Source organism: Corvus cornix, chromosome 20 (genome assembly GCF_000738735.6).
Source record: "Corvus cornix cornix isolate S_Up_H32 chromosome 20, ASM73873v5, whole genome shotgun sequence".
Taxonomy (NCBI): domain Eukaryota; kingdom Metazoa; phylum Chordata; class Aves; order Passeriformes; family Corvidae; genus Corvus; species Corvus cornix.
This window is the reverse complement of record NC_046349.1, coordinates 9,812,477-9,840,303: the sequence shown is the minus strand read 5'-3', so window position 1 is coordinate 9,840,303 and position 27,827 is coordinate 9,812,477. Positions and strand designations below refer to the sequence as shown.

The following is a 27,827-nucleotide window of genomic DNA, read 5'->3' as shown; positions in this document are numbered from 1 at the left end:
CACTTCTCCATTGATCTCCCTCTGTTTTGTCCCTGCTCTCCACCTGTGTGCCAGGAACAACCCAGCCTGGCTCCTGGATTGATGTTGTGCCTGCAGGGATGCTCACTGCAGCTCTTCCCATCTCATCCCATCAGAAAAAAATTACTAAGAAGAGTTTATCCATGTGAAAAACAGCTCCCAGCAGTCCTGCCAAGGTCAGTGCGAACGGCTGAGCTGCTGGGTCTCGCACACTGATCTTTTCCAGGCAATGCAGGACACCTTGGGGAGAAGGAGCACCCAAGCCCTCGCTTCCCATGCTCTTCTCCCTGCACTCTGCAGCGACACATCCCACCTGTCTGCCCATGTTCTTGCTCCTCACTTAACTAGAAAAGAAAACCATGGACTTTCTCCAGGTCAGACAAGATCCACATGTGTATGAAACCTGGCTAGGGATTTAATTGAAGCAGGTTTGGGCACGGTGCTCTGCAGTGTTTGGTTTGGTCACCACCCCTCAGCCAGCCACAGGGACATCCTTCATGGGGAGAGGGATCTGCTAGTCCTTTCTCCAAGTGTGAAGTCCCAGGGAAGAACATGGTTCTGTGCAGGGTGAGGGTTGCAAAGAGACGTCTCCTCTTCCTAGCACCAGTCTGAGGGTCTGCTCTGGTGCAGGCCTGGGGTCACTGACTGTGCTGCTCCACCAGCAGGGATCTGGCTGCTCCAGGTGTCACCTGCACAGCTCATCCTTGCCCAGCCTCACCTGGGGCACAGAGTGAGGAGTTTCAGGGTGCTCTGCTCATTAATGAGTCCGTATGAATTCCCCACTGCCTGGCCCAGCATGACAGGAGGATTCACTCTCCCAGTGTGGGTGGGATGCTGAGGTCTCTGAGCCCTCTCCTTTGCTCTGCAGTTGCTTCATCCTGCCCTGCTGTTAACTCTCCTTGGAGGGATCATTGTGGGAAGCGGAGCAATTCTCCAGTTCCTTTGTGATCCCCACTGGGCTTTGCTCCACTTTGATTTTCTTTCTTCCTCTCATTGACTTCTTAGCTCCTGTAAACAGCAAGGTGACAGCAGGAGTTAACCACAGAGAAATGGATTTACACTTCTGGAGTCAGCATGGCCTCATCCCAAAATAGGGGCAGCGCAGGAGGAAGCAAAGCTCAGAAAAGCAAAGATGAAGGGAAACCCCTCAGATGTGAAATGTGTGGGCATCCAAGGGAGGCTGTTGTGATCCTGGACACAAAACAACATGTGAATTGAAATAGGCAGAGAACTGACCTGGTGCAGGAGCGTCCCTGAGAGGGTACCCAGACCAGTAGGACGCACTCCGTGGATTTCTTCCCATTCCAGTGTGGTTCATGGCCCACACCATATGCTGAGAGAGGTGCTACGCCAGTCCATCACCCCATTCCTGCCACAGCTGCACCCACCCCTCACTTGGGACATCCACATCCAGTCCTGGAGGGTTGTATGTGTCTGCCCTGGGCTACACAGGGCAGCTTCCTCCCCACTGCTCCAAGTGCCTGGTTTTGTACAGCAAATTCTCTTGTCCCCCAGCTGTGGCGGTGTCCCCTGAGTGAGCAGGGCCCTCTGAAGGTCAGGCTGTTAAACAAATTCCCTTCAAGCTTAAGCAACAGCCCTCTCTACATTTATGGTTGGGCCAACCCTTCCCTGTTTTTACCACCAGTACAGAGTGGGTGAGCAGCGGGGTTTTTCTGACAGAGCATTTTTTAAGACCTGACAGACAAACTTCTTATCCTTGCCCTTATCAGGAGCAGTTTTCTGCTTATTCACTTGTAGGAAACACGGGTACAACACATTCCTCTCTCAGCAGGGAAACCTCCACAGCCACACTGGAAGATCAACAGAACTGGCAGAAACCTTTCTCTGAATGTCAATAACTCACCCCTGGGAATTTGGCCTTCCCCAGTCACCACCTCCCTGACCAGATAAGCAAACACAAGGGACTAAGCTCTGTTAGCTTAGGTGGTTGGAGTGCTCTCCTGGTCACCCTGCCCAGGCTGCCCTGGCTAAACATTAGCAGGGGTTCCTCTGGCTGGAGATATGAGTGTTGCCAAAACATGGCTCAGAGGAGCACAGAGGAGAAACCTCCACTCCCTCAGTGTCCTCAGGCATTTCTCACAGGAATCCACCTGGAAGCAGCAGAAGTTGTAGCCCTGAGCTGATGCCCCGAGGAACTCCTCCTCCCTACCTTTTATCCAGGGATCCTGTCCTCTTTTTCTCTTCCTCTGCTGCACATGAGCTTTGTCTTTGGTGCAAAAGTATTTCCCGTCAGCCTCAGCCTCTTGTAGGATCTCATCTTCATACTTCTCCTATACCAACGAGAAGAACAGTCAGTCTACAAACTACCCTAGCTTTCCCAGGGAGCTGGTGGCATTGCCAGGGACCTTTGTGACCATTGTTATGGAGCGATGACAAATGCTGTTCATAAACAGTCCTGACTGGCTGGAAAGAATGGTACTTCTATCCCTCAGCAGCAAGTTGGGTAACAGGGTGGGAATGAGGTTTGGCACCTGGTGCAGGAAGAGCCATCACCTTTTGGAGGGAGCTTGGGCTGGGACAACCTGTCTCATGTCTCTAGGACCAGGCAGCCTAAGCTGATGGCTGAGGAGAACAAACAAACTAACCTCGCTGTCCGTCGTGTCTGGCTCATCCGATTCTTGCTTCCCAGACTCGGCATCATCATCTAAAAAAAGAAGGTTTTTTTGACTGGTAAGAAGCTTAACAAGCTCATGAGCAGATACAGAGCCCCATGCCCAGGCTCAAAGAGCCACTGAGGCAGAAAACAGCTTCAGGAATAAACTGTGTTGTGCAGCAGAGGCACTGCAAGCTACGTGGCCTGGAATGAACGTTTAGGGGTGATCCAACAAGATTCGGTTGGGAAACCTGCTCCCAGGAAATCTGTATCCATAGAACTTTGCTATGCCAAGGTCACAAGAGCTGTCCCAACATCTGTGGCTATATACAGGTGGGTATTTAAGCCCCAGACTGCACCTTTCTGTTTGAACCCCAGGCGGGGAGAAGCGTGTTGGGGTGAAGAGGCCAAGAGGGACAATCCCCATTTTTGCTGCTGGTGTCAGTCAGTGGCTCTTGGTAGGGAATGTGTGCTGAGGAGCAGAGGAAGGAAAGGCAGGGGAGATACTTCCCTTCCCAGCAAAAGCATTCTGCTGTACACAGACCCTGGGGCTACATGGCCCCAGACATGTACCTGCACACACCTGACCTCTGCACAGGCTGAATCTGCATGGGTTAGGGGCCAAGCCTTGCTGGTGGTGGCATCACCCTGTCTGCACACACAGTGACACACCTGGGCTGGCCACAGTGGGCAGAAAGGGCTGTGGCCTCTTCTGAGGGACAGAGGCATCCCAGAAGTTCAATATTTGTTGCTCATGACACCCAGGTCTAGCCAGGATAGAGCTCAGCAGGGCAGGCCCCCTTGCTGCCCCTGCAGAGGTGGGAGAGCAGATGATGTTGCTTCCAGGCACTCCTGGATTCTCTGTAGCCTGATCCCATCCTCACCTTATCCTTCTGCAGGTTAAGGCTCACTAGAAAGTGCAGAAGTATTTGTGTATTGTTTCCTGGGCTTTGTGTCAACCTTAAGGTGAGAACTGAAGAAAGTCCTGTATTCCCACACCCAGAATGTAATCAGTTGAAATTCTTCTGCCATGATGATATCTCCTTAGCATGTAAATCACAGAGGACTCCCCTTTTTTTTTTTCACCGTGAAAAATCCTGCTCCGAAGAGTGTTCCCAAACCACTCTGAACACGCCCAGACCAACTAATCCAGGCGAGCTCAACTTTCCGGCCAAGCCAGTAAGGCTGGTACTGAGCAGCTCCCAGCAGACGTGCTTCCCACTCTGATCCCCATGGCTGCTTCCCACCCACCTGGACAAACCTGGCACCTGTGTCCCGTGGGGGTCAGGCAGGGAGGAAGCCTTGGAAGAGCTCTTATGGAGAATGGAGCAGGGAAAGGGAGGAAACCATCCTGATCTACCAGCTGGAGGCACCAGCATCCCTGGCTCCGTGCTCAACCCTATGTGCTGTGTCATCACAGGACACGCTTTAGAGCAAGGGGACAGGCAGGGATGGTTTTCCAGTGCTAGTCCTGCAAACCTCTTGCATTTTCCCCATCTCTGCTGAGAAATTCTGAGCTTATTCTTCCCTGAGAGGAGCAGGAAATGCTGGAGCAGCAATGCTGGCTTGTTGCTGCTCACTGTGAAGTGGGTTTTGCCAAGAGGTTGGAGCTACTCTGGCTCCTTAGTCCCTGGAGAATTCCATGCCACCCAGCATGGAGTGCAGGGTGCTCTGCTGAGTGTGCAAGGACACCCCACGGTGGCTTCTGTCTGTGCTGGACAGAGACACTGGGCTTTTCTCCAGAAGAACGGGGATTGCTTTCTCCCTCTAGATATGGAGCCTGAATTTTGGACATATCTAGGGTGGAAAATTGAGCTCCCAAGGATGGAAGTGTGAAACCTGAAGTTTCTCCCAATGGCCCAGAAGAACTGAGAGCCAAGAACACTTTGTCCCTGGAAGGTGGCTTTGCAGGTGTGCGCAGAGCCCAGCAGAGAGCTCTGGGCTGGGAAATCCCTTCACCAAAAGGCATCTTTCACTCTTGCCTTCTCAAATATCACATTTGCCTGGGCCTTCTTACCTGCTTCTCCCTTCTGTGCACTGACATCCCGTCTCATCCCAGCCTCAGGAAGGGCCTCTGGGTCACTTGGTGTGGAGTTGTTTGTCAGATATGCCCGTGAGAGTGTGAGCTGTGGGATACAGGGAGACAGGGAGCACAAATGCTGCTGTCACCAGGCAGGAGAGGATTGTCCTCAGCCCTGACTTGATGACTGTGACACCCACAGGGACGAGCATCACAGAGATGTTCCTGTGCACTGTGGTGTGTTTGCAGGGAGCCCAGCACCTCCTGCAGCAGCCTGTGGGAGGGAGGGGGCACAGGCGCTGCCTGCCCTTGGGGCTGGATGGAAACCCTGTGGACACTGGAGGGGAGGTGGGGAACGAGAGGCAGGACTGTGCAATGTGCAAATTGGCTTCACACATATGAAACCCATCCTCCCACAGGACATTAATGCTGGTCACAATGGTGCCAGCAGCAGTACTGGACACCCTGGAGTGGGTAAGGGGCTGCAGTTCTGTGCCAACACGAGCTGTACTCACCACAGCTGCATCCTCCTCCTCCTCCTCCTCCTCCTCCTTGGCAGCGCCAGCCAGTGCCCGGGTGGCACTGCGCCAGTGGTAGGGACAGCGCGGCTCGTCCCGCTGTGCCCTGTGTCCCCCGCCGGGGCCGCGGGCTGCGGGCACAGCCGGGCTGTCGCCGGGGCTCTCCCGCGGGCTGCCGCAGCCCCGCAGCTCCCGGCGGCCGTGCCAGTCTGTGTCCCTGCCACGGCCGGACTCGGACAGGTCCAGTGGCGCGTCTGCATCATCGTCCCTCGCCTCCTTCACCTTCGCTCGGAGCTCGGAGCGGTCCCGGCTCAGCCAAAGCTCCTTCTCCCCCTTCCCATCGGCAGCATCGTCCAGGAAGGCCCTCTCCTCCTTGCAGCCCGCCGCGATGCCGAGCCACGGGGACAGGGGCCGCTCCCCGGGCGGGAGCTTTGTGTCGCCGTCCGCCCGCTGGCCTGGCTGGCTCTGCTGCAGGAGGAGATGCTGCAGCCGCTCCCGGTGCTTGAGGAGGTGCAGCTTCTCCTCCAGGTGCTGGTCCCTCACGTACACCATGGTGGCAGGAAGCTTCAGCAAGGCTGCGTGGTCTTCCCAGCTGTCCCGGGACCGCGTCCTGCCGTCGGCAGCTTTGGTCCGGAGCAAGTGGCTGGGGAAGCTGCCGCCGTCCCGGTCAGCCGGGGCGCACGGACTTGCCAGCCCCAGCTGGTGCAGGGAAAGGTGCTTGTGGAGGAGGCAGAGCTGCTCTCTCCGGGCATTCAGTTTTAGGTTTTCATAGGATGGAGCAACCTTGGGGGAGTCCAGTTTGCTTGCTGTTAAATAACTTTAAAAAGCGTGGGAAAAAAAATTACATTAGCTATATCACATTAGGAAAAAAAAAAATATAGAGCATTAGAGTTTTCCCATGGTTTCCCAGCTATGCAGGGATCTGTGTGGTCTCTCCTGCTCTTTCCATGCCCTGTTGCAGCTCTTGGCCAGTACATCATGCTTGTCTTTGGGTTCTGTGCTGGGGAGGAGGGTCCTGGTGGCCAGGGGCATCAGGCAGTCAGCAGTGGGTCTCCACACAGGGCAGGAAGCCATTCCCATCCCACCATCGAGCAGCAATCCCCTGTCCCTGGGCCATGGCAGCTCAAGGCAGGGGCTTGAGTAAGGGTAAGGATGCAGTGACTTCTCACATCAGCACTGCTGCTGAGAAGTCACTTTTTGAATAATGTCTTACAGGCAGCAACATCCTAAGCACCCCCCTGGGCTTTCTTAGTGCCTGAAGACCCCCCAGGACAGAGGAACAGCCCACCTGCCCCTAATCTCACTCAGCCATCCTAGGAAGGTTGGTACAGTGCAGGAACCTGCCCTGCAGGCCCAGTCCCAGCTGCTGCTGGTTATTCGGCAGCTTCCATGAGTGCAAGCTGTTCTCAGGAATGCTCAGCAGACCTACTCACACCCCGGGGAAACTCACTGTCTCTACAGACAAACTCACTGGCCTTGCTCTATGCTCCCAAAATCATTTGTGTCGCAGTCCGCCTGCTGGCTATGCTCCCAAAATCATTGGGGAGGATAAGCCTGGGAAGTGCTGAGCCCTGCAGGAAAGCCCATTAGAATAGATAAGGAGGAGCAGGAACTGCTGCCTGCCTGGGACAGTCCTTCTGCCTGGATATGGGGGCATCTGGTTCACTTTGTGGCTCTGTCTGAGCAGCTGGAATAACAAGAGGCTGATCTTGTTGTGCTGGATTCCAGTCATTTTTTACTGGTGTAAACTGGGAGATCCCCCCTCTCCAAGGCTGTGGGAGAAGTTTGGAGAGAACGATGGGCAGACACAGTGAACACTGGCCATCCATCCATGGAGGGCCAGCTGCAATGGGCCATGCATCAGGGCCACACCACGACCCCCAAGCTGGTACTCACGCCTCGAGGCTGGGGCTGTGCTCGCGCTCTGGAGGGAGAGGAGTCTTCCTCGCCGGTGGAGACACTGCTGCCCCTGAAGGACTCTTTTCCAGGAGGCAGGGTCTGGAGCCAGGTCTCACCAGGGCAATGGTTCCGTGCAGCTGGTTGGAAATCCTCTGGGATGCCTGTGGCAGAGGAGAGAAAGTCCAGGTGAGCCATTCTGCAGTATGTCCTGGGTTCCTGGGAGCCTGGCTGAACTGGGACAACAACTGTTCCTCACCAGTGGGAACAAGACAGACAGATCCTGAGTGTGCTGCTTGATATGGTTCTGGTCAACAGCTCTATCAAGTTTTTATTCATTTTTCCAGGAAATTTCTGCTTCATGTACTCTCTATTTTCTGGCTGCACTGATTTGTAGAGCAGGAAGGTTTTTGTCTCCTCTTAAGTCATGATTCAGTGGCTTAACCAAGATAAGACCTTGCAAATTCCTTGTCCCCTAGTCAGGCCTTTACTCATGCAAGACTTTATTCACGCAAACTCCTGGCACACACTGGTTTGGTGGGTGCATTTCTAGTGGAGTGCCTGGGCTGATGGAGACATCATTGTCTCCATCAGCTGTCATGAAAGGCTCACCACATGTTCTGACTTGACTTTCCCCTGCCCACTTGGAGATGTCACCAACCCTTCCTGCGATCCCTATTAATTATCCCCACAGCCTGCCTGCAGCCTTACCAAAACCCCTTTTCACCTGCTCTTTCAAGTTTTTTGTGGAGGTCGAGTAAGCAAAACCTGTGCCAAAACAGAAGAATCTGTGTGGGTGTGTATGTGGGCTTGACTTCCCATGACCAGGAACAAGGTCCAGGTCCTGCAGTCTCATCTCCCAGTGCTCAGTGTCACCATATCACTCAGCAAACCTCAGCTGACACCCTCTCTGTGTTTGTCCTTGCAAACACTGAAAGCCAGGCCCTCTGAAAATGCCAATATTGATCATACTGCAGGTGGAGAGACATCTGTGGTGCTCTTGGGCAGGGCTGCTGTAGTGCCTTTGTTCTTGGTACCCACAACTCCCACAGTTTACATGTTCTCCAGCCTCTTCCAACCTTCATTATGCTCCAGCTCCCTGCTCACCCAGGAAATGGGGAGCTGGCTCTGTGGCTCAGGATAAGCTACACTGAAATGAGGCTCAGCACAATCTCCCCAGGTGTTTCACTCCTCAGAGTTTTCCCCAGTAAGACCTCTGAGAGAGGAACCAGAGTGATGAGCAGAGGACCTAAGGATGCTGGAAGTGTGGTCATGGAGGATAAACACAGGAGCAAACAAGGATGTGCATGGTCACAGCAGGGACAGGAGCCTGTGCCAAGCTTTGCTTGCAGTGAGTGGCAATTTCTGCAGAGAGGATGGAGCTGGTGTTTGGTAGGTGCCCTCCTTGGCTCTGGCAGTGACAAACTACCCAAGTCTGGCTAAGTCTTCAACCCCCCAAGTGCCCCCTACTCTTTCCCTATCCTAATCTGCTTGTCTTGATCCAGTTCAGATGACCACAGCAGTGGGGAGAAGGCCCGAGGACATCAGGCTACCTCTGATAACTCACCATTTCTGCAAGGCTGACTTCTTGGAGGACAGTGCCTGGAGAAGTCCTGCTGCTTGGAGAGCTTCTCTGGAGCTTCTCTGGAGGCTTTTCTGAAAAAAAAGGCACAACCAGCTACCGTGATGGTCCCCCAGAGCTGCTGCAGCCCTGCCCTGCAGCGTGCTGGAGCCTTGCAACCTCCCAGCGATGGCACTGGCTGGTACCAACCACATCTCAGTGAAGATTTTGTGTAAAAATTGCCTTCTGGCTCAAGCCAGCACCTGATGGAACGTGCCCTTCGTTGCATGTGTGGGTGGCAGCAAGGGAATGCCATGGTTTCTGCATGAACTGCCTTACAGTGGGGGCACCCAGCACTCTTTTGCCCTAGTACAGAGCAGGGTGTTTCTCCCTTGACCTGAATTTTCCCCCCATCAGCTTTTCTGTCTGTGTTAATGTCCATCTGAGCTGCCAACAGCTTGATCTTTGCTCTCCAGACCCTTTCCCAGGGCAGTTTTGCACCATGGCTCGGTGACTCTTCACAGCCCCGGGTCCCTCAAGGGTGGCAGGAGCCAGCAACACCCACCTTCACTGAGCTCGAGGTCTGGCACATCCTGGTGGGCTTCTTCTGCTTCCCTGTGCTCTGTTTTCTCCGTGCTGACATTCCTGCTCACTGGGGACAGTAAAGTCAAAGGGGAGCTTGGTGTGGAACAGCTTTCTCTGGAGGTGACTCCTGGGGTCTTTGTCCTGTTGGAAGGAAAAGGACATGAATGAATGAGAAAGGGCAGGAGAAGGAAGGTTTTGGAGCCACTCTACTGAGAGCTCTGAGCCTGATATATAAATATACATATTTATGTATGTGTGCATGTGGATATACCAGATCCTCAGACTCACCTCCTTCCACTGCAGCTTATCAGTACCCAGCTGCAGTCTGGAGCATGGACAGAGCCAGCATGACAGCCCAAGGTGTGATTGCCCCACTTGGTCGTGGGTAACGTCACAGGAAGCCACGATGTTGGGTAAGCCAGGGCCCAGCTGTGGCTGTTGCAAAAGCTCTGTGGGAGCCTGTCCCTGGCTGGGCTTTCAGCCTGATGGAGGGGTGGATTCAGCACAGGGATGTGGTGTCTGTCCCCTGTCACCATATCAAGATGGAGGGGCTGGTGCTCTCGGTGACTACAGGGGAGTGACTGAATCTTGGAGACACACACAGAGTCCTGGAGGGACTCTGATGCTGGGACATGGATGGCTGGAAATCTTCCTACCCAGCATCTCAGGGGAGAGCAGAGCAGGGCAGGATCACTCAGTGCTCAGCAAGCCCAGCCCAGCCTACAGCTCTGGAACTACTCAGCCCTTGGGAAGCATCAGGGAGTAAAATCCGGAGTTTCTCTTTAAGTGGATGGTGGTCCTGTGCTCCAAAGAAAACACATTTCTAATCTAATCCCTCAGTGCTAATTCCTCTGGACTTTAAACCCTTGAGGAATGAGCTGATTTGTATATATTGGCCAGCCTGGCAGGTTACTTGGCTTCCAGCACAGTGCTCTGCTGGGCTATGAACCTGTTGGTGCAGATCACTTCTCCCTCTTTAACCCCATCACAGTCCCTTGTGTGTCACTCTCCTTCCCCCAAAACAACCCATTTCCTGCAGGCCGTCTCTGGCTGCTGCAGGAGGGGAGCTGGTGCCATGGAAAAGCCATGGAAGCCCAGGCTGAGGTCCATGCAAGCTGCCCAGGGCTTTGTTTCCAGGGGGTTAAATATCTTTTTTCCCCAAAAACGAATCCTTGGATGCTGGTGAACAGGGAAGTGAGCAAAGATCAACAAGGATTTTGAGACCATTAGGGATTTTTCTGTGTTTAACATATACAGGAATCCACAGGAATTAGATGCTAAAATACCCCTGAGGATGCCACAGTCTGGATGTTGCCCTGCTCAGCTGTGGGGATGCCCTGGTTGTTACCAACACCCCTTGTAAAGAATGAAACCAGGAAAGTGCTTACTCCAGGCTCCGGAGCCTCTTCAGTTCCTCCCTGAGAGTTTTGTTCTCTTCCCTCAGGCGGTTGGTCTCGTTTGCTGCAGGGACAGAGATGGTGCTGTGAGTTCAGGTGCTGCAGAGAGAGAGCTGATGCTCCTCACAGCTCACTGGGGTGCCCGGGGGAGGAGGAGGGAATGGCACCGGGTTTTGGAGGGATGCCGAATTTCCTTCCTTCTTTGTTAACATGCTGGGACTAAAGGATGAAAGAGAGCAACTTTATGACTCAGGTTTCATTGGGATTGGGTCTGCTTGCAGCTCGCCCAGCTCAGGGGCAGAGCACGACCCACATGAGGCAGTGGTGGGTTGGACACAGCCAACATCCTGCCCCTGAACACCAGGGCAGGGTGAAGAGGGGGTGCTGTGTTAGGGGGAGGGCTGGGGGTCTCTGGGGGGATCAGACAGAGGCCAGAGGGAGCTGTGAGCACCCAGCACTGGGTGCTGCAGCAAGGAGGCCACAAAGAGCATGGGTGGGCTCCCAGGCATGGTGCCTTGCCTTGCTCCTGCTTGAAAGCAGCACTCGGGGTGCAGTGGCATAGCAGGGGAGATAAACCAAGGGCTCTTGGCACCTCTCCATCCCTCCTAAATGCCTTATCTCCTTTACCCCCATGACCCTCCCTGGGCTGCTCAGATCCCCAGGGAAAAACACCCTGTGCCTCAGCAGTGCTGGGAGCTCTGCCAAAGGCTCAGGAGAGGATCCATCACACGTGTTGCTTGATTTCATTTACCCGTGCTGAGCTGCTGCTGTGACTTTCCTGTCTTTGCCAGAGTGTTGCTCCTGCTGTGCCAAATGCATCCTTTTCCCAGGCAGCTGACATGGCCTGGAATCTCTCGTTTTTCTGGAGGTGTGGAGGACTGCAACCCCCAGCTCTGATGATTTGTGTGAAGGGTTATGTCTGCTTGGGGGGACGTGAGCTGCCATCCACGGTCCTGCTCCCTCCCTTCTCCCCATCCCCAAACCCTTCCCAGGTTCCTGCTTGCCACGAGGGCTCACATGCAAATATCTGGGAGAGGGGTTTGAGCAAAGACTCAGCCTGCCAAAGCTGATCTTACAGCGGGTGTCAGTACGTACAGAGGATGAAGATGTGCTGCAGGCTCTGGAAATGAGAGGTCTCATACTCATTCTGCTTCTTTTTGGCCAGCTCCTGGGTGACCATGCATCTGTCACAAAGACCAGCTCGCAGCCTGGAGAAAGGAAACCCCGCAGCTTGCTACCATATGGTTTCCATGGGAGAAATAAGTTCCTGCCCTCCCCGTGGAGAAGTGTGAACACCAGACCATCACCCAGAGCCACCCCTGCAGCCCAGCACTGGCCCTTGCACCCCTCCTGATCCAGTCCCACCACCACCAGCCTAGGAAAGCTCCTATATACGTGCCCAGGCTCCTCCAGCTCTCCCAGCAGCTGAGTATGGGAAAAATAGAGGTTCATGTGCTACATCCCACTCTGGGGAAGACAGCAAATCCCAAACTCTCCCCCTAGGAGAGTGTAGTTGCTGCCACTCAGCAGCACCCTACTTAAAAACAAATCCTACCTGTTTTCTAACACCTTTACATTTTCTTTAAGGACCTTCTGTTGTTCCCTTAACTGGTGATTTTTAGCAAATAGCTCTTCAATTCTCTGAGCATCGCTAGTTGAAGAAACAGAACAAAGACAAGAAGGTTATTAGATTTCTCCCTAAAACCCATGCCTTCATCCACAATGTCCTTATTCTTGCGTGTCAGGAGGGGAAACAAATGTGTTGGAGCCTGGATGCTGCCCTGTGACACCCTCCTTGGAGTCAGCAGCTTAATTCCTCGCAGTTATTGCTTCCCAAGAGGGCAAGAACCGGCTGGCACAAGCATCACCTGCCAGTGGGAAGGCAAACTGGAGCTGGACTGGGATCCCCCAAGCCCTGCCTGGAGCCAAAAGGCTTGGATTTGGCAGTACCAGAATGGCAAATGGTGCTCTCTAATCCAGCAGTCTTGGAGGATAACTGGGGAAGTCTGAAATTCCAGTGGTGTAACCACCCCTCTGCCCCCCCGCCCTGGGATCGCTCACCGGCACTTCTCCGTCGTCAGCTCCGTCACCTTGCTGTGCAGACCTGGAATAATGAGCAGACACGGAGAGGTGGGTGTTTATTGCCAATCCCCTGGCACTCAGGAGCAAACGGCACTGATGGAATTTCAGGAAGGTGAGTGGCTTTGCAGAAATCTCATCCATTCACAAGCCTTATCTCCGATAAGGAATAACACATTGCATGTGTTAAGCACTGTCACAGTTTAATGGAACTGGGAAAGTTGTACAAAGTCTGAGCTCATTCTGTATCCCCACTATTTAATGAGTCTGCATTTCCTTCCCAGACCCAAAAAGTCTGGTTTAGTTTTGTTTCTACTTATTTCTCACTACAGCTCACATTTCCCAGGTGGGCAGTATTTTATAGCTTTCAGGGTTGGAAAGCATCTTGGAGAATATTTACAGCTGAACAGCTTTCCTTGATGGATCTGCAGACATTGTATCCTGTCAAATCCATTTTATGCAAAGTAGATGTAAACATGTGGTTTAAATTGCTCAACAGTTTCCTCTAATTCTCACACGGCTTGAAATTACACAAGAGAAGAATGGATTCATAAGCCAGAATCATCCAAAAGTGCTGAAGTTTTGTTCATAATATTGATACTGGGAATTATTCAAATAGGAAAACAATTGGACTTGGCACTTGGTCGCTTAACCTAATGGGTTTTATTTTAATAATGTATGACCTGAGAAATAATTTATTCCCTAGAGGAATAAGCTATCCAACCTGACTCAAATATTTCCTTTAACAGAGCTTCATCTCCTGCTGCTTCTGTCTTACAGATTATTGCATCTTTCTGCTTTCCCTTTGATCCCTCAGTATCCAAATACACTCCAATCCTCGCTGCTTGGAGCAGATGTCCAGCAGGTGTGTGTGTCACCTCTGCAAAGCTCCCAGCTCCCCTTTACCACGGACCATGACAGCAGGGGCAGGAAAGGAACCAAATCCCCCGTGGTTCCTGCTTGCAGCAAGTGGGATTCCTGCTGGGACTGAGCACCTCCATGGTTTGCTTTCCAGGAGCATGGAGAGCAGGAATGTCCTCTCTCTTCTGCTCCTTCTCATCATTTAAAAGTTACTTTTTTCTCAGTGTGCCAATGAGAGGTACCAAGGTGCCATCAGAGGGTGTTCTCCCCTGAGGGACAGGCTGTGACCCCATGTCCCAATCCATCCCCGTGGGTGCTGCTTGCTCAGCACTAATCCCCAAAGCTCCCTAATCTGCACCTGCTCCTCCTCCCTTCAGGTTACATTACAAAGAAATGGATCTTGGCCAGTTTTTGATAAGACATTTTTTGTCTCCCTACCTTGGACCTCTTTCTCGTGGATTTCCTTGAGCTTGTTCAGGAACTCTGCAAAACTCTCTGTGGTCATGTTCAGGACTGAGCCACACACCAGGCTCTGTCCTTTTGCTTCAAATTATTCAGGTTTCAGCCTAAAATAGAAAGAAAAAGTCCAACAAAAGAGATGTGTCATGTGCATGTGGTGCTCTGGAAAGGACAAAGCCCAAAGCTAGGAAGGGAAATCATTTGCTAAACCAGGGATGCATTTTTGTCCACCCTGCCTCAGCGCTGAGCATAGCTAAGAGCATGTCTTAGATACTGGGAGAAGCCCAGCTGGAAAATCAGGCTTTTCCTCTACTTGTTGGGCAGTTTAAATTGCATTTCTCTGGGATGAGGTGGGGTAGGGCATCTTGAGCATAAAGAAGGGACTGCAGAACTCGTGTTGGAACCACATGGGGACTGATGATGGGGAAATTCACAACAGCTTTGGTGCTTGAGCCTGATGGGCTCATCTCCTGCTGGGATACTCCCATGCATCCCTCCTCCCTCTAGCACCACACACAGCTTTCACAGAGGCAACACACAGCACTTGGCCGCCCCACTGTCACTGCCCAGGCTTTATACATGGCCTCACTGGCTGTACCCTCTTTGAAACCTTGGGAGACACCCAACAGACCTTTTTCACCCAATGTTACAGAGAAACCAGGAGAGGTGGTGTCCAGAGCCAAGACTTGCAGGAAGCTGGCATGAGTACAGCACCCGTGGGGTCCTCTGGAACCACCAAACCCACACTGGGAAAGAGGAACCTCCACATGAAGGCATTTAGCATCTCCACATGGGATCTTCTCCCCCAAAAATCATTCTGGGTTAATGAGTCATGGCGAGTAACCCCAATGCCAACAAAGCACCTGGACACTCAGCCTTCAACCACGAAGAGATGACCAGGGAGAAAACCTCCCCTGTGTTGCTGGAAAGTGAAGAGTGGGCTGGGATCTGGGCTTTGCAGCCCCACGGGGAAGGTCTGTGCTGGGTTCCAGCGCTCTCCCAGCCCAGCTCCCGCCCGTGCCTTTATCTGCATGCAGAGCAGGGATGTGCCAGATCGCCTGCATATGCAAGATGTGGGCACGCAGAGCTGGAAGAAGAAAGTTTCCCCTAAAGCATCTGGTTTTCAAAAGAAATGAGGCACGCGCCAGCAAGCACAAGCAGCGAGCTCGGCAGGCTCGGATCGGCGGAGCAGCTGCCTGAACATGAACCATCCCAGAGCCACTTTGGCTTTTGAGCAAATCTGATGCAAACAGAATAGAGATCTCACTCTCTGGGGAAACAATTAAAGAATATTCACTGCTCCCACTTCCCAGGGCATAACCCACCCGTTCCCAGGCTGAGTGATCGATCCCGGCAAATAAAAGCATGGTGTGGCTCATCCAGCTCGAGATCTCCTGCTGTGAAATGGGATTGGGAGCTGACCTCAGCCCCAAGAGCCACAGCTGAAAACCAGCCAGGGGAAATAACGTGCAAAACAGGAAAAAACCCTCCTGATGTTAATGGGATGCACTTCCAAGGATCACTGAGTCCTAAATTCGGCTCTGCCCTGGGCAAAGCACCTCCCCAGGGCTGAAGGGAGGTTGTGAGATCAACCACTGCCACCACGGGACTGACACCCCAAGCGCCAGCGGGGAAGGCTCTGAAGCACTCAGGCACTAATTCCATTTTCATTCTCCAGTGCTGTAATCTGGGAAGGGATTGCAACTGTGAGCAGAGGAGTTGGTGGCTGCATGTGCTCCTACTGTGCTCACTGCTGCTGGATCAGGTCCTGCCCACCTTGTACTAAAGGGTACAGCCCTTTCCCCAAGGCTGGTGTCTCCGAGGGCTGAACCCAGCATTTCGAGACACAGGGCTCCAGCTCCGCCATCCCGGGAAGGTGACACCCTGGCTGGGACTGGTGCCAGCCCTCTGCTCGGGGAGGTAGGGCTGGGCTGGCGTGTGGTGGGAGGTGGGAGGCGCGGGGGCAGCCCAGGTGCTCGGTGCCGGATCCGGATCCCTGCAGCTGTGACTCAGTGCTGCAGGCAGAGCCCGGCAGATCAGGATTTGGGGTTGGGGTGTGGGCAACACCTTTGCCTTCTGTGCATGGCTGAGGCCGTGGTGCCACCAGGGTTGGGGCTCACTGCTGATTTTCTTCTCCTCAGAGTCCTCAGGCAAGTGGGGACCTGTGACCTGCTGCAGGTCCAATCAGCAGGGAAAAGCTGACAGTTTTGGTGATTTTTGAGATGCCAGAACCCATCTCTGCCTGCAGATGGAACAGCTGCTCTGTGGCAAATCTGGCGAGGACCTTGGGTCTTGTCTGTGCACACACATGGTAACAGAGACCCTGCATGAGCATCACTCCCCATATGTCTGTTCCCAGGATTCAGCCTTTTGCAGCAGCAGAACAGCCCCACCAACAGCCCAGGCTCCCTGAGAGGCTCAGCTTTGCTCCCTCTTGCCCGGTGTGGAGAGGTGAAGGTGTGAAGCCGCAGCTCCCAGCTCCTCTACCCTGCTCCAGAGGATTTATTGAGGGAGATTTATTGCTGAAGCCCAGACCACAGAGTGGCTCAGTGTGGAGCTCTCTCCCTGAGACAGGGATTTCATTTACAGCCCCGAGCCCTTTGCAGAGCTGTCACTGTGATGTAGAGCCCGCGGTGCCAGATGCGGCCCCGTGGCAGGGCTGGAGCAGCCCTTTGGGGTCCCGGCAGGGCCGGGCGTATTTCACAGTGACGGCTGCCCTCTGCAAACAGAGCCCCAGTGTCAGGGACCAAAGGTGAACTCCTCATCCAGGCCCTAAATCTGAAGGGTTTGGAGAGCCCAAGACCTGGGGTAGAGCTGTTGTTGACTGCCATGGCTTTGCTCACCTGTGCTCTGCATCCCTCGATGCTCAGCTCAGGGTGGGACAAGGGCTCCAGGTTGGGGCACAGGGATGTCCCTGGGATGTCTGCTCTCATGCACGGGGCTGGGGCAGCCCCCAGCATCTTCTGGGTACCAATGGCATCACTCCTTGGGCAGGATGCTCCTGTTGTGGCTGGGGAAAGGAAAAGCAGCAGGGAGGTTACTTTCTGTCCCATCCAAGGGGGCTGGGGAAGGGATGGACTTGGGCAGCTGGCTCTGAGAGCAGAGCCAACCCCCATTCCTTGGTCCCCAGGGGGTTACTGACCTCTCAACACCATCCCCAGCACTGTCTGTCACACTCACAGTGAGCCACAGCACATTCCCACCCTCAGCTGTGTCTCCTTTCAGAAGGATAAAGCAGCTCATTAACTAAATGAGCTTAAATCATTAAAAAAAAAAAAAAAAGCAGAAAAGAAAAAGGCAGGACTGTGACATTCTGACACTGTGGGATCAGTGAAGCTTAGTGGATTTACCACCAGATATTTCCCCATCAGCAGTGCTGGAGTTGTTCAGCTCTGGGCTGGATTGATGTCACACACCTTTCTCTGGGCAATTGTTGGGCAGAGCTGCTATAACCAGCCAAAATTTCTTTCCTTGGCTACCCTACTAGATTCCTGGTCTAATTTTAGAATTATAATACAAGTTTGTACTCAGAAAAACCGCCTGATCACTCATGGAAAATCTGCAGTGCCAGGAGTATTTCACAGGCCAGTGTGGAGCTAATGCTCTTTGCTGATGTACTTTGCTTGGCAGTTTGAAGAGGGCTTTTTTGGTAGGTTGAGGGATTCTTTTTTTCTTGCTGGGTATTTATTTATTTGCATGACTTAACATGGCACAGACTGCCCTAAAATGGAACCCAGTGACTGCTCTCCACTGTGCTGGGTTTGCTGTGGGTGCTGCACAGGGGCTGCCAGACTGCAAAATTACCTCCCAACAAGTGAGACAGGAGGAGCAGCCTTGGCTCTTGCCTCTCCAGGGAGGAGGATTTGGTGCCTTCCTCTACCTCACACAACCTGAAAATCCTCCCCAGAGCAGGGCAGCTGCTCCGTGCTGCTCCACCAGCCCAGGGGCCGGTTTGCAGCGAGCCCCAGGGTTGCCTCTGCTGGCTGTTGCAGGGGGGTCCCACTTGGGTGATGTGGAGCTGCAGCACCGCTGCAAACTGCCCCAATGGCCCTTTGGGTTTGTGGGCACTGTGCTGCTCACAGCCCCCTGAACCAGTCCAACAGGATCAGCAGCACCAGGGAGATGCTGGCCCTGCTCACGTGTGCACAGACGTGTCCCACTGCAGGGAGAGCAGAGCTGGAGCAAACCCTCCAACCTGCAGCTCCAGCCTCAAGTCACAACCTGCACACTGATTTACTTCTACCCCATAAAGTCTCTGCTGCCATAATACAGCACAGTCCTGGTGATCACAAACCCAGCAGCTCAATTTCTCCCCCACTACCCTGGCCCTGTGAAGGCAGCTTCTGCTTCTCCAGATGCTGTGGCAGTCACCAAACCCTCAATATGGGTTTTCTTCCATTTCCTCATTTCCACTTAAGAGCCCCTATTCCCCTCAAGAGCCCCTTGCAACAGGAACCTTGTTATCCTTGCAACAGGGACACCCCTGCTGCCAACTCCAGCCAAAGAGTCTTGGCTGCCCTGGGCTTGCAAGATCGCTAAAGCCAGAGCTGTTGGTCCTCTGCAATACCTGAATATACCCAGGAATCTGACTTTGGCTTTTACATAGCAGGGTGAGCAGTTTGAGGGTCTCTCCTTGCACCATCCCCAGCTGGGAGGGAGGTTTTGTCCTCCCACTCCCCAGCTCCTGCTGCTTTGCTGAGGTTTAACAGTAAATATTTGTTCTGCTCCCCACTTGATAAGGAATGACGTTTGGACCCACCAGCTGTGCCGTGATGCTCCCCAGAGTGTGGTGGGCTTTGGGCAGACCTGTGGGCAGGCCTGTCTGCCCACAGGAGGATTCAGAAGAGGGTTAAAAGTAGCCACTTATCTGCCCGTTCATCTCGGGGTAACCACAGGTTCTATAAACATTACTCAATTAACACCCCAAAATGCTCTGGGAAGTGGGTAATGAGACATTATCACGTTTTTAGGGTGTTTTAATTGCAAAGTGGCGAGGCTCAAGAATAGCTCAAGGCCCTGTTGGGATTGGAGGCATGTGGTCACTGCCCATCCAAAACACTCCCACTGCCACCCCCAGCTGCAGAGCCCCTGGCCGGGCAAAGTGGCAGGAAAATACCCTGGGAATCTCTGATAGATGATGGTTATCACCCCGCTCCCTGCTTGTGATCCTGTTATGCTGCTCATGGTGCCTGGGCAGCACCTTGGTCTCTCTGTCTTCTCCTCCATGGCAGGAGAGCTCCCCAGAGGGTCTCCTCAGAGCCCGCACTGCTCCTGGCATGGGGAATCCATCATTTCTGGTCCTGCATGGGAAAGCAGGTCTTGTGTGGGAGAAGGGGCACGAAGATTCCTCTCAATGCCGCTTCCATTAGCTGGCACCTCTGCTCCTGCTGTGTGAGGGGTGTACGGGCAACCTGAGTCAAGAAAATGGCCATGCAAACAGAAAGAACAGATCTATCTCCCCGGATATCCCCAGATGGTGAAGTCTTGGACAGGATTAGCTTTTCTCTTCAGCACTAAAAAAAGGAGTAACATCCTAGGAAAACCCAATCCTGCAAAAACCTTCTGGGTGTTTAGCCCTGCTTCAGCACCAAGGATGAGTCTTACCAGCTCAGCCCCACGTTGTGCTGTCCAACAGCTGGGACAGACACGGTTGGGCATCTCTGCATGTCCCAAATGCCTGGTGGCACACTGGTGTTGGGGACACGTTGCCCCCTAGGCTAGGTTCTGAATCAATGCATCAGTGTCCTGCATCCTCCGGGGCGGGGGGGGGGGGATCTGTGGCCATCTACCCTGTAAGTGCTCTGAGGACATTCCCCATCGTGGCACTGTCCCAGCAGAAGGGACAAGGAGCAGGCAATGGGGCCAGTTCAGCCCACAGCAACAGACCCCTGTGCAGGGAGGCAGCGTGTGTGGGCACAGCCTCTCCCCTGCAGCGATCCCACCACCGCTTCCTTCCTCCTGGATTTAAAGTGGGGAAGAAGGCTGCCAGCCCTTGGTAGCATTACACCTCATGCCTGGGGCTGCTGGAAGCCCAGCGAGCTCCAGCCTCTCTCAATATTTGTGCTGCCTGAAGGAACATATCTGGACAGCCCAGGAGAGCACTGTCAGCATGTCCCACAAGGGACACAACTGGGACAGAGGTGGGGCACAGAGGGCCACCAGCCAGGTAGCAGGGGTCGCCACAACCCAGCTCCAAGCTGCCACTGAGAGAAAAAGGAGCAAATTTATTCTCAGCTTTGGCAACAGAGATGAGTTCAAGGTGTGAAATGGGGTGGGAAGGGAGACCCACAACTCCATTGAAAGTTATTTGGCGCCCAGCACATGCATGGCTTGGTGCAGGTCAGGGCTGCCCGAGATGCTGCACGGAAGCTGGGTCAGGTGTGGAAGGGGGTGATGCCCCCTCAGTGCCCAGCACCAAAACCCAGGTGTTGCCTGCTCAGGACGGGCACTACTGCCATCCCACACAGTCCCACAGTCCAGCCCACATGGCCACAGCTCTGCTCCCCCGTGGCTGTCACACTGCTGGATGCTTGCTCAGAGAAGTTTTCTGTTCCTTCCTCTGGTCCTCGCTGGCCAGATGCAAATGCGACTGGGCTCCCTGGTACTCACATAAACCCTGACACCCACAAATTGCTCTGACCCTCCACAGCTATTTCACTCCACCTGAGTGGATCTGGATGCCATTTCTCGGCATTTCGGATCGCAGGGATATCCCATTAACTTTCATGCTCGAGTGGACAACGCCAGAGGAACAGTTTTTGCCAACAGGAGAGCCCCGAAGTCCTGGCTGGGAAGCTGTCCCCAGCACAGGCAGGCTCAGGTCCACTCCCCACTGACCCCTCAGAGCTGCCACTTTGCCACAAACCATCGGCTCCCCAGCTGCTACACAAATCCAAATTTCCTCCTCGAACTCTGAGAAAAGCAAGCAAACCCATGACACACCAACCTCTGCCCATCAGATGGGAGCTGGACCAGGCTTCGCGTCTGCTGGCACCGAGTGACAGCTCTCTCAGCGCTCTGCTGAGCAAATTTTGGGCAGCTCTCCCCTCGTGGCTCACACCAGCTCCATTCCCAGCTACACAACACTGCCCAGGATGCTGGGGGACAGAGAAAAATCAGTGCAAGCACAACACTCACGTTGGAGGACTGCGTCTGTGTCTCTTCTTTGGCTCCTGGAGCTCAGTTAGGTCGTGATCAGCAGACGGTCATCTGGGACACGGGAGACAGGAGTGAGCAGTGTGGGTGAACTTGCACAGACAATAAGCCATAATTTTTCCTTGCAGCCTAACTGGTTCTACTGGTTTGCGTTTCTTTGCCCCAGCAGCAGAAAGGAGGCTCAGCTTAGCTAAAGCTGCCTGACAGGTTCTGCTGTAACACAAAAAGTGGCAAGACCAGTATGGTGTGAACCCAGATAGAGATTTGATTGTTTTCCCATAATTACAGCTCAACCTGCGCTGTTGGTTGAAGTCAATCACATTAGCAAACAGACCCTTTTAAATAATTCATCCAGCATTAAGATGGGAAGTTTTTTTGTTTTATACAATTTGGCACTTTTGGAGAGGAAGAGAAAAAAGAGAAAAAGAAATGTGACAGCAGCAGCATCCTACTAAACTAGAGTGGCACAGCTCAGGGCACTCAACAGCCCCCAGCCCAAACACTCGAGAGAGGGAAAGGGATGTGCCCAAATTGACACGAATGGCTGTTTCAAGTGCAGGGTGAAAGCCCATGGTCCTGGACTGTCTTCTGGGGGCATTTTGCAGTGGCTGGGGATACTTTAGGGACCAGTCAGGAAAGGCTGGGTGACTTGGGTGCTGATCCTGGCCAGCAGCCCTGGCTTAGCCCGGGTTTCCTCCCAGCTCCTGCTGCTGACACAAGCAGCTCTCGCCCTAAACCGTGGGCTGGTGAAGCCGAAGGCAAAATGGACACTTCCTGAGCCTTTGAAGTGCAGCTACTTCAGCACCCCCTGGGGAAAACGCTGGCACGGTTTCCCCTGCCCAGGCTGGGCAGGGACAGCCTTTCCCCGCAGTGCTGCAGACAGCAGCAGCTCCTAGGAAAAAGCAAGAGATGCTCTTGCTCCCCATCAGCCTGGCACTCATAAAAAGGAACAGAAAGTTGTTGCCTACGTATCTGGGATCCCGACAGCACATCCTGCTCTGCCAAAAGCTGCCCTGCGAGCGGGGCCCTGCTGTGCTGGCACAGCCACCTCCGAGCGCGGCTCTGGCTCGGGAGGGACGCGTCCCTCTTGCTTAATAGACACGCAGCCTGAGGAGGGTGGATTCCCTGTGACATTTCCAGGGCCAGCGGATAGGGAGAGCTCCTGTGGAAGGGGATTTGGAGCACTGAGGCTGAGCTGCCCCTCCTCTGAGTCATCTCATGCCGCTCATCCCCAGAGCTCGGTGCCCAGACCCTCTGCTGGTGTAAAGTCCGCTCCATCCACCAGCAGTGATGCCACCAGGCTGCCTTACACCCCAGCTGCTGAGGCGGCTCCTCAGTCATCCCAGCAGAGCACGGAGCATCCTTGGCAGTGTCTCCCTGTGGCAATCACACCTCTCAAACGGCGGCTTTGAGCTTTGCTCCCGCGCACGGACAGGTCGGGCAGGTGGGAGCAGCCAGGGCTCCCAGGAATGCGGCTGCACACCCATGCTATGGAAATGGGTGGCAGGTAAACAAGCAGCTGCTCGGCAAGCCGTGGTCCTGGGCAGACCTGTAGGGACTGTTCGGTGATTGCTCTACGTGCACGAAATTCCTGACTCATTCCTCTGCAAGAGAGACACAGCACAAGGTTAAGGGGGTGTTTTCCACCCAAGCCTTCTCATGAGCCACCTGCAATGGGCAGAGGGAAGCTCTTGGCCTTAATTTTCCCTCTTTCCTTTTGAGCCCTTTGTTTTACTGTCGGATATGACACTTAGAGATCGACTGCTTGATATGATCTGGTACCTCAGGCTGATGCTTGCGGTGGTGGAATTAATGGCAACCACATGGAAGAGAGATCCTTGCTCAGAGCAGCCTTGTGACATCATGGGAGGGGCAGTGGGGTAACTGGGATGTGTGGGGCTTGGGGAGATCATCTGCAGCAGCCAGACCTCTGAGCAGTGACACTGGGATGTGGAGCATGAGCCATGGGGGCACTGACACCATCCCACACCTGCCTCCAACAGTTCAGTGGCTGCTCTGTCTGGAGCATCAAGGAGAGAAACACCAAAAGAAGGGCTTGATGAGACCAGCTGCTTGTGGGATGGAGGAGGCTTGAGGCAGAGCAGCTGTCTGGAAGTGTTGTGCTGGTGCAGAAGAAGGCAGAACGGACATTTCTGGGAATCATCTCCATATAAGTTCCTCTTGTCTCGCAGGTGTCTACTGATGATCACACAGATTGCTCACAGAAACCAAGGGTTGTCTGCTTCCTGGTTGAAGAGCCAAAAGATCTGGGTAGGAGTGGATTTCTTTACATCTAGGGACTTGAAAAAAATTTTAAAAAATAATTTCAAGCCCTTTTTCTAGAAGAAAAAATATAAAATAAAGAAAGCAACAGAAATTCACTGATGCAGTAGGGAGATATTTGATCTCGATCACCCAAATGCAAATGATAAAAACAGGTTAGGATTCAGGAAAAGCTGGCCACCAAAATTAACATTTATTATGGCTGCAGGTTATCCTTCATTTCATAGGATCAATAGAATGGAAAAAATCCCCCCAGGTGATTTCATGGTGACATGGCCAGAGCTGGAGACCGGCATCCTGCAGTATCACTGGGACAGGAGCTGCTAGCCTCATGCTGGGCTGAAATGGGCTCCTGGGCCGTGGATGTGGGTGGAGGCCCCAGGTGAGGATGCTGTTAAAGCCCATTAGGGTGCTGACAAAAGCATCATTAGCAATAACTCATGGGCACGAGGGACCAGGCAAACACCTTCCTGGGCAACGTGTGCCAGTGCCTCACCAGCCCCATAGTGAAGGATCTCTCCCTGATATCTAATTTAACCCCGCCCTCTGCCATTTTGAAGCCCTGGTCCTGTCACTTATCACATATCAGCCTGAGGACTTCAGAACCGGGTCCTCTTGGGCTTTTCATCAAATCCCATCAGAGCAAACCCAAAAGAATTCCTTCAGCAAGAACAAGCACACGGGAACAGCATCTCTGGGCAGACGCTGCTCCACAGCAGACACAGAAACAAAGGCAGAAATAGAAAGGGGAGGTAGATCAACGTTGCCATGGAGGGTGCTGCAATGAGAGAAGGAAATATTCCCTCGATCAGCCGCCCCATCCCGCCAGGAATACCGAGCGGGCTGTGGCAGGACACGCACGGAAGGCAGCACACACATAGCAGGCAGCTTCCACCAGAGGCTGCTCGATGGCTTCGAAACACCTCCGCTGCCTGCAGTTGCCTGCACAAGACACAGCCCCGGGATGTCGCCCGGCTCGGGATTTGGGAGCCCACAAGCTCGGAGGGCTCCCGTCCAACTGGGCAGTGCTGGGTGCTGCACCCGAGGGATGGAGCATCATTACCTGCAGGGCCAGAGCAAGGACGTTGCTGGCTGCTTTTCTCACCTTGAAAAGGTGGAAAGGCTCTGTAAAAGTGAGACAAAGAGAGGCTTAGCTAAACAAGTAATTTTCTGGTGTTACGAGCATTTAAATTACGCTAAATGACAAAGACAGCCCGCCCTTGCGGGCTGTGGTTGTGCCACTTCTCCCTGGATTTGCACGGGGTGGCATTGGGCGACACAGGGTGCAAGTGAACAGGAGATGCTTTAACTTCAGAGGTCACCCACAGATCTCAGAAGTCTGCACAGAAAAACCTACCTTAAATTTCCATTGCTAAAAGATACAAAACCAGATCAGCTGGGAAAAGGGCAGCCAGTGTGAGGGTTTTCTCTCAGCTGGAAGGAGAAGCAGATGAGTCCTTTCCACTCTGGCTTAGCTTTCCTTCACCTTCTCCAGCCTACACCATCTGGGCTGCAAACGCCCTGGATGTGCAGCTCTTGCCTTCCAAGGTGCTGGGAATGTGCAGGAGAGTACAAAGACATCCTCAAACTGGGTGGCAGCTGTTCTCAATGAAGTGCAAAGGGGTGGTGGGAAGGTAGCTGTCGATGTCAGGCTTTGGCACAACTTGTCTAGTCAGGAAACATGTTGTAAGTTTTTGTGGTCCCACCTAAATTCACCTGTTCCTGTTGCTCACATTTTCCCAATAGACAAATGTTTAAATATTTTATACCCTGCAAAAAATAGTCTGTCTGTGTGGATGGTGTGGCTTGCAGAGCTCAGGGTACCTGGCTCTCTGCTGAGGATGCTGAGGGCTGGGTGGGCTGTGCCAAAAGTTGAAACGAACACTTCTTAAACTTTACAAAAATGTGCTTTTTTTGACTCATCCGTCTTCATTCCAGCTCTCAGCCGGCAGCAGCTGAGCCCAGGCTGGGGAATCACAAATGCATTGTGCTGCTGGTGTTCTTCTCTTCACCTCTGCCTTCCCCTCGTTCTGCAAGGAGGAGGTGAATGCAATTAGGGTTTTGTAACCATTTCCTCTCTAGCATGAAAACACGTAGGGGGAGTTCACAGCTGGCTCCCACTGCCCAGGGATGGAGGACAGCCAGGCAGCCCCTTTTGCATTCCTGTCCAGGCTGCACCAGGATGCCAATCTTGCCCAAAATTTATCTTTTTTTTTTTCTATGGGGAGAGGGGAGCCAGGTCTTTTTTTCAAAGGCTAAACCAAGGAGGATCCCACTGTCCTCTGACGCCTCTTGGCTCTCTTTTAAGCAGTCATGACCCATAGTTTGAGAAACTCTGCACTTAATAGTCCTTCCTGTCTCTTACTCCTCCATCTCTGCTCTTGTCTCCTGCAATATCCATTTTCCCTTGCCCCTCCCTCTTCCCCTGGCCAAAAAGAAGTAAAAAATTAAGTGTGAATTTCAGAGCAAAAGATGCTTTTGTGTTTTTTTACAGAAATGCTGAGAAGTGAAGGAAAAACCCTTCCCATAAATTATAGTCCCATGAAAATGGCTCAAATTGCACAGAGTTTGCAAATTACAGAAGATGCAAATGTCAACTGAAGAAACTCTGGCAGTAAATATTTTTTGTGACTGCTTCGTTAGCAAAGCTTTTCACTGGAAAGGCTCCTGCTCTCGAGAGCTGGGGAAGGATGACAGCTCTTAGGCTTTAAATGGTTTACCCATAACACACAACTATGTCGTTTATCCCTCTGTAATTAATTAATTAATAATATCTCAGTATTAAAGACAGGAAAACTTACTTTGAACTTCATTTCTGGTGCAGATCCTTGGAAAGAAAGATGCTCCATAGCTCTCCTTGGCTCTCCCTGATGTGTTATCTCCAGTGTGGCAGCACCTGAATACCCAATATAGGAGCTGTGAATGTGCCAAAGTTGGGTTTTTTTCTCTATTTCCATCTTCTCTTTCCCATGATGGAAAACCAGAAGCAAAGTGCTCATGCCACAATAAAAAGCAGGAATGAGAGGATCTGCTTGAGTCTAATAGAAGTGGAAAGAGCAAATGTCAAACCAGCTGTGGAGCATCTAATCCACTAATCCATCACTGGTTTTTCACCAATCCCTAACTATATAATAATTTTGTTTTAAATAATAAAACATAGAAAATCAAATTCTTTGATTTGCAGTGGTGGCTGATCAACTTTTAGGCAATCCACAGTAGCTCTCCACCAAGTCAGGCTGCAAATCTCCCTCCCTGCTCTCAGGTTCTTCCCTGGTGTGGCACTGTCAGCACGGTGTACACGGCTGTGCCATGTCTGGGATTTACATCCCTTCCTCCTGAGCACAGATAAAGACAACATCATCCCAACTATTTAAAAGAGCTTCTGCAAAATCCTTCGCCAAGTGTGAAAACTCCTTTGTGGAATGTGGTAGATTTGGGCCAATTTCTCCCCCACAAGGGCTGTGTCCAATTCACAACCTTCCAGGCAGGGTTTTGCAGGCTCCCCTTGCCTGTGTTGCTCCCTTGCCTTGGGGTGGGATGCGATGGAGCAAACATGCTTGGCACACGGGGCTGGCTGGAGGATGGATCCTGCAAACCTTCCCTCTCCCCTTCATCTGCCCATCCTGCCTGGAGGGCTCTGAGCACACCCACCCCAGTAAAACCACTGCAGCCACACACTCCTGGGTGCCCCCCAGGAGCCTGCCCCTCATACAACTCCTTTTGGGAAGTATTTTAGCACGTTCCTCTCCATCACATGGTAAAAGCAACACCCGCTCCATGCTCTTTGCAGCAATGAATGTGAACCTAGAAGTGAAGGGTTTCGCTGCCTGCCCCCATGCTGGCCTGGCTGCTCCCAGCCCCATGATTTATGCTTTGATTTGGGAATGCCTCTTCCTGCCAGGTGATCACATGGGCCCTTGCCTGCACATTATTTTTGCATTTGCTTTTGCTTCCCTTCCCTCCCCGCTCCCCCCTCAAAATGGTTTTCATTTTTATTAAAGCAATTTGTTCTGGCAGTTGCCAAAGGCTTATCGGGTTCGGCACATGTTCAGACAAGTTGTGCCTGGTGATTTTGGAGGTGGGGTGGTGTGTTTGGGGGGAAGAAAATGCATGAAAGCAACTCCAGAAAGGCTGTTGAGCAGGGCTGGAGTGATCGTGGCCCAGCTCCAGCACCAAGATTTCGGCTCCAGTCGAGGGTGGAGGTCAGGAGCAAGACAGTCTGCCTGGAGCTGGGGAGGACCAGAAAAGGGGCAAAGAGAATGGGGAGAGTATTTCCACCCCCTTGAGCTGTTTGCCATGTGGCCACTGCCAATCTGGAGCTGTTGGTATTTAAAATGGCATGTAGAGAAGCATCCCTCCTCCCTCAAAGGTATGTTAATGA

General features: G+C 52.8%; 1 protein-coding gene across 1 annotated transcript; it reads right to left on the bottom strand.

Moving 5' to 3' along the window:
• Nucleotides 1-411: 411 nt before the first annotated feature.
• Nucleotides 412-21,281, bottom strand: RBBP8NL (RBBP8 N-terminal like). The gene is made up of 15 exons (XM_039563707.1): nt 21,146-21,281; nt 16,852-17,018; nt 13,988-14,115; nt 12,671-12,713; nt 12,165-12,260; nt 11,705-11,817; nt 10,601-10,673; nt 9,193-9,353; nt 8,634-8,722; nt 7,067-7,230; nt 5,168-5,987; nt 4,650-4,758; nt 2,625-2,683; nt 2,189-2,309; nt 412-1,026 (listed from the first exon to the last, which is right to left on the bottom strand). Exons 3-15 carry the CDS (start codon nt 14,052-14,054, stop codon nt 908-910), a joined length of 2,034 nt encoding a protein of 677 aa, XP_039419641.1. The 5' UTR covers nt 14,055-14,115; nt 16,852-17,018; nt 21,146-21,281; the 3' UTR covers nt 412-907.
• Nucleotides 21,282-27,827: the final 6,546 nt, after the last annotated feature.

Excerpts from the sequence above, each read along its gene's own strand:
- RBBP8NL (XM_039563707.1), bottom strand. The coding sequence starts at position 14,054 with ATGACCACAGAGAGTTTTGCAGAGTTCCTGAACAAGCTCAAGGAAATC. Across the intron at positions 10,674-11,704 it reads GCAGCACATCTTCATCCTCT|CAAACGAGACCAACCGCCTG; the intron begins GTACGTACTGAC and ends CTGTCCCTGCAG. Across the intron at positions 4,759-5,167 it reads AGGAGGAGGATGCAGCTGTG|CTCACACTCTCACGGGCATA; the intron begins GTGAGTACAGCT and ends TGTATCCCACAG.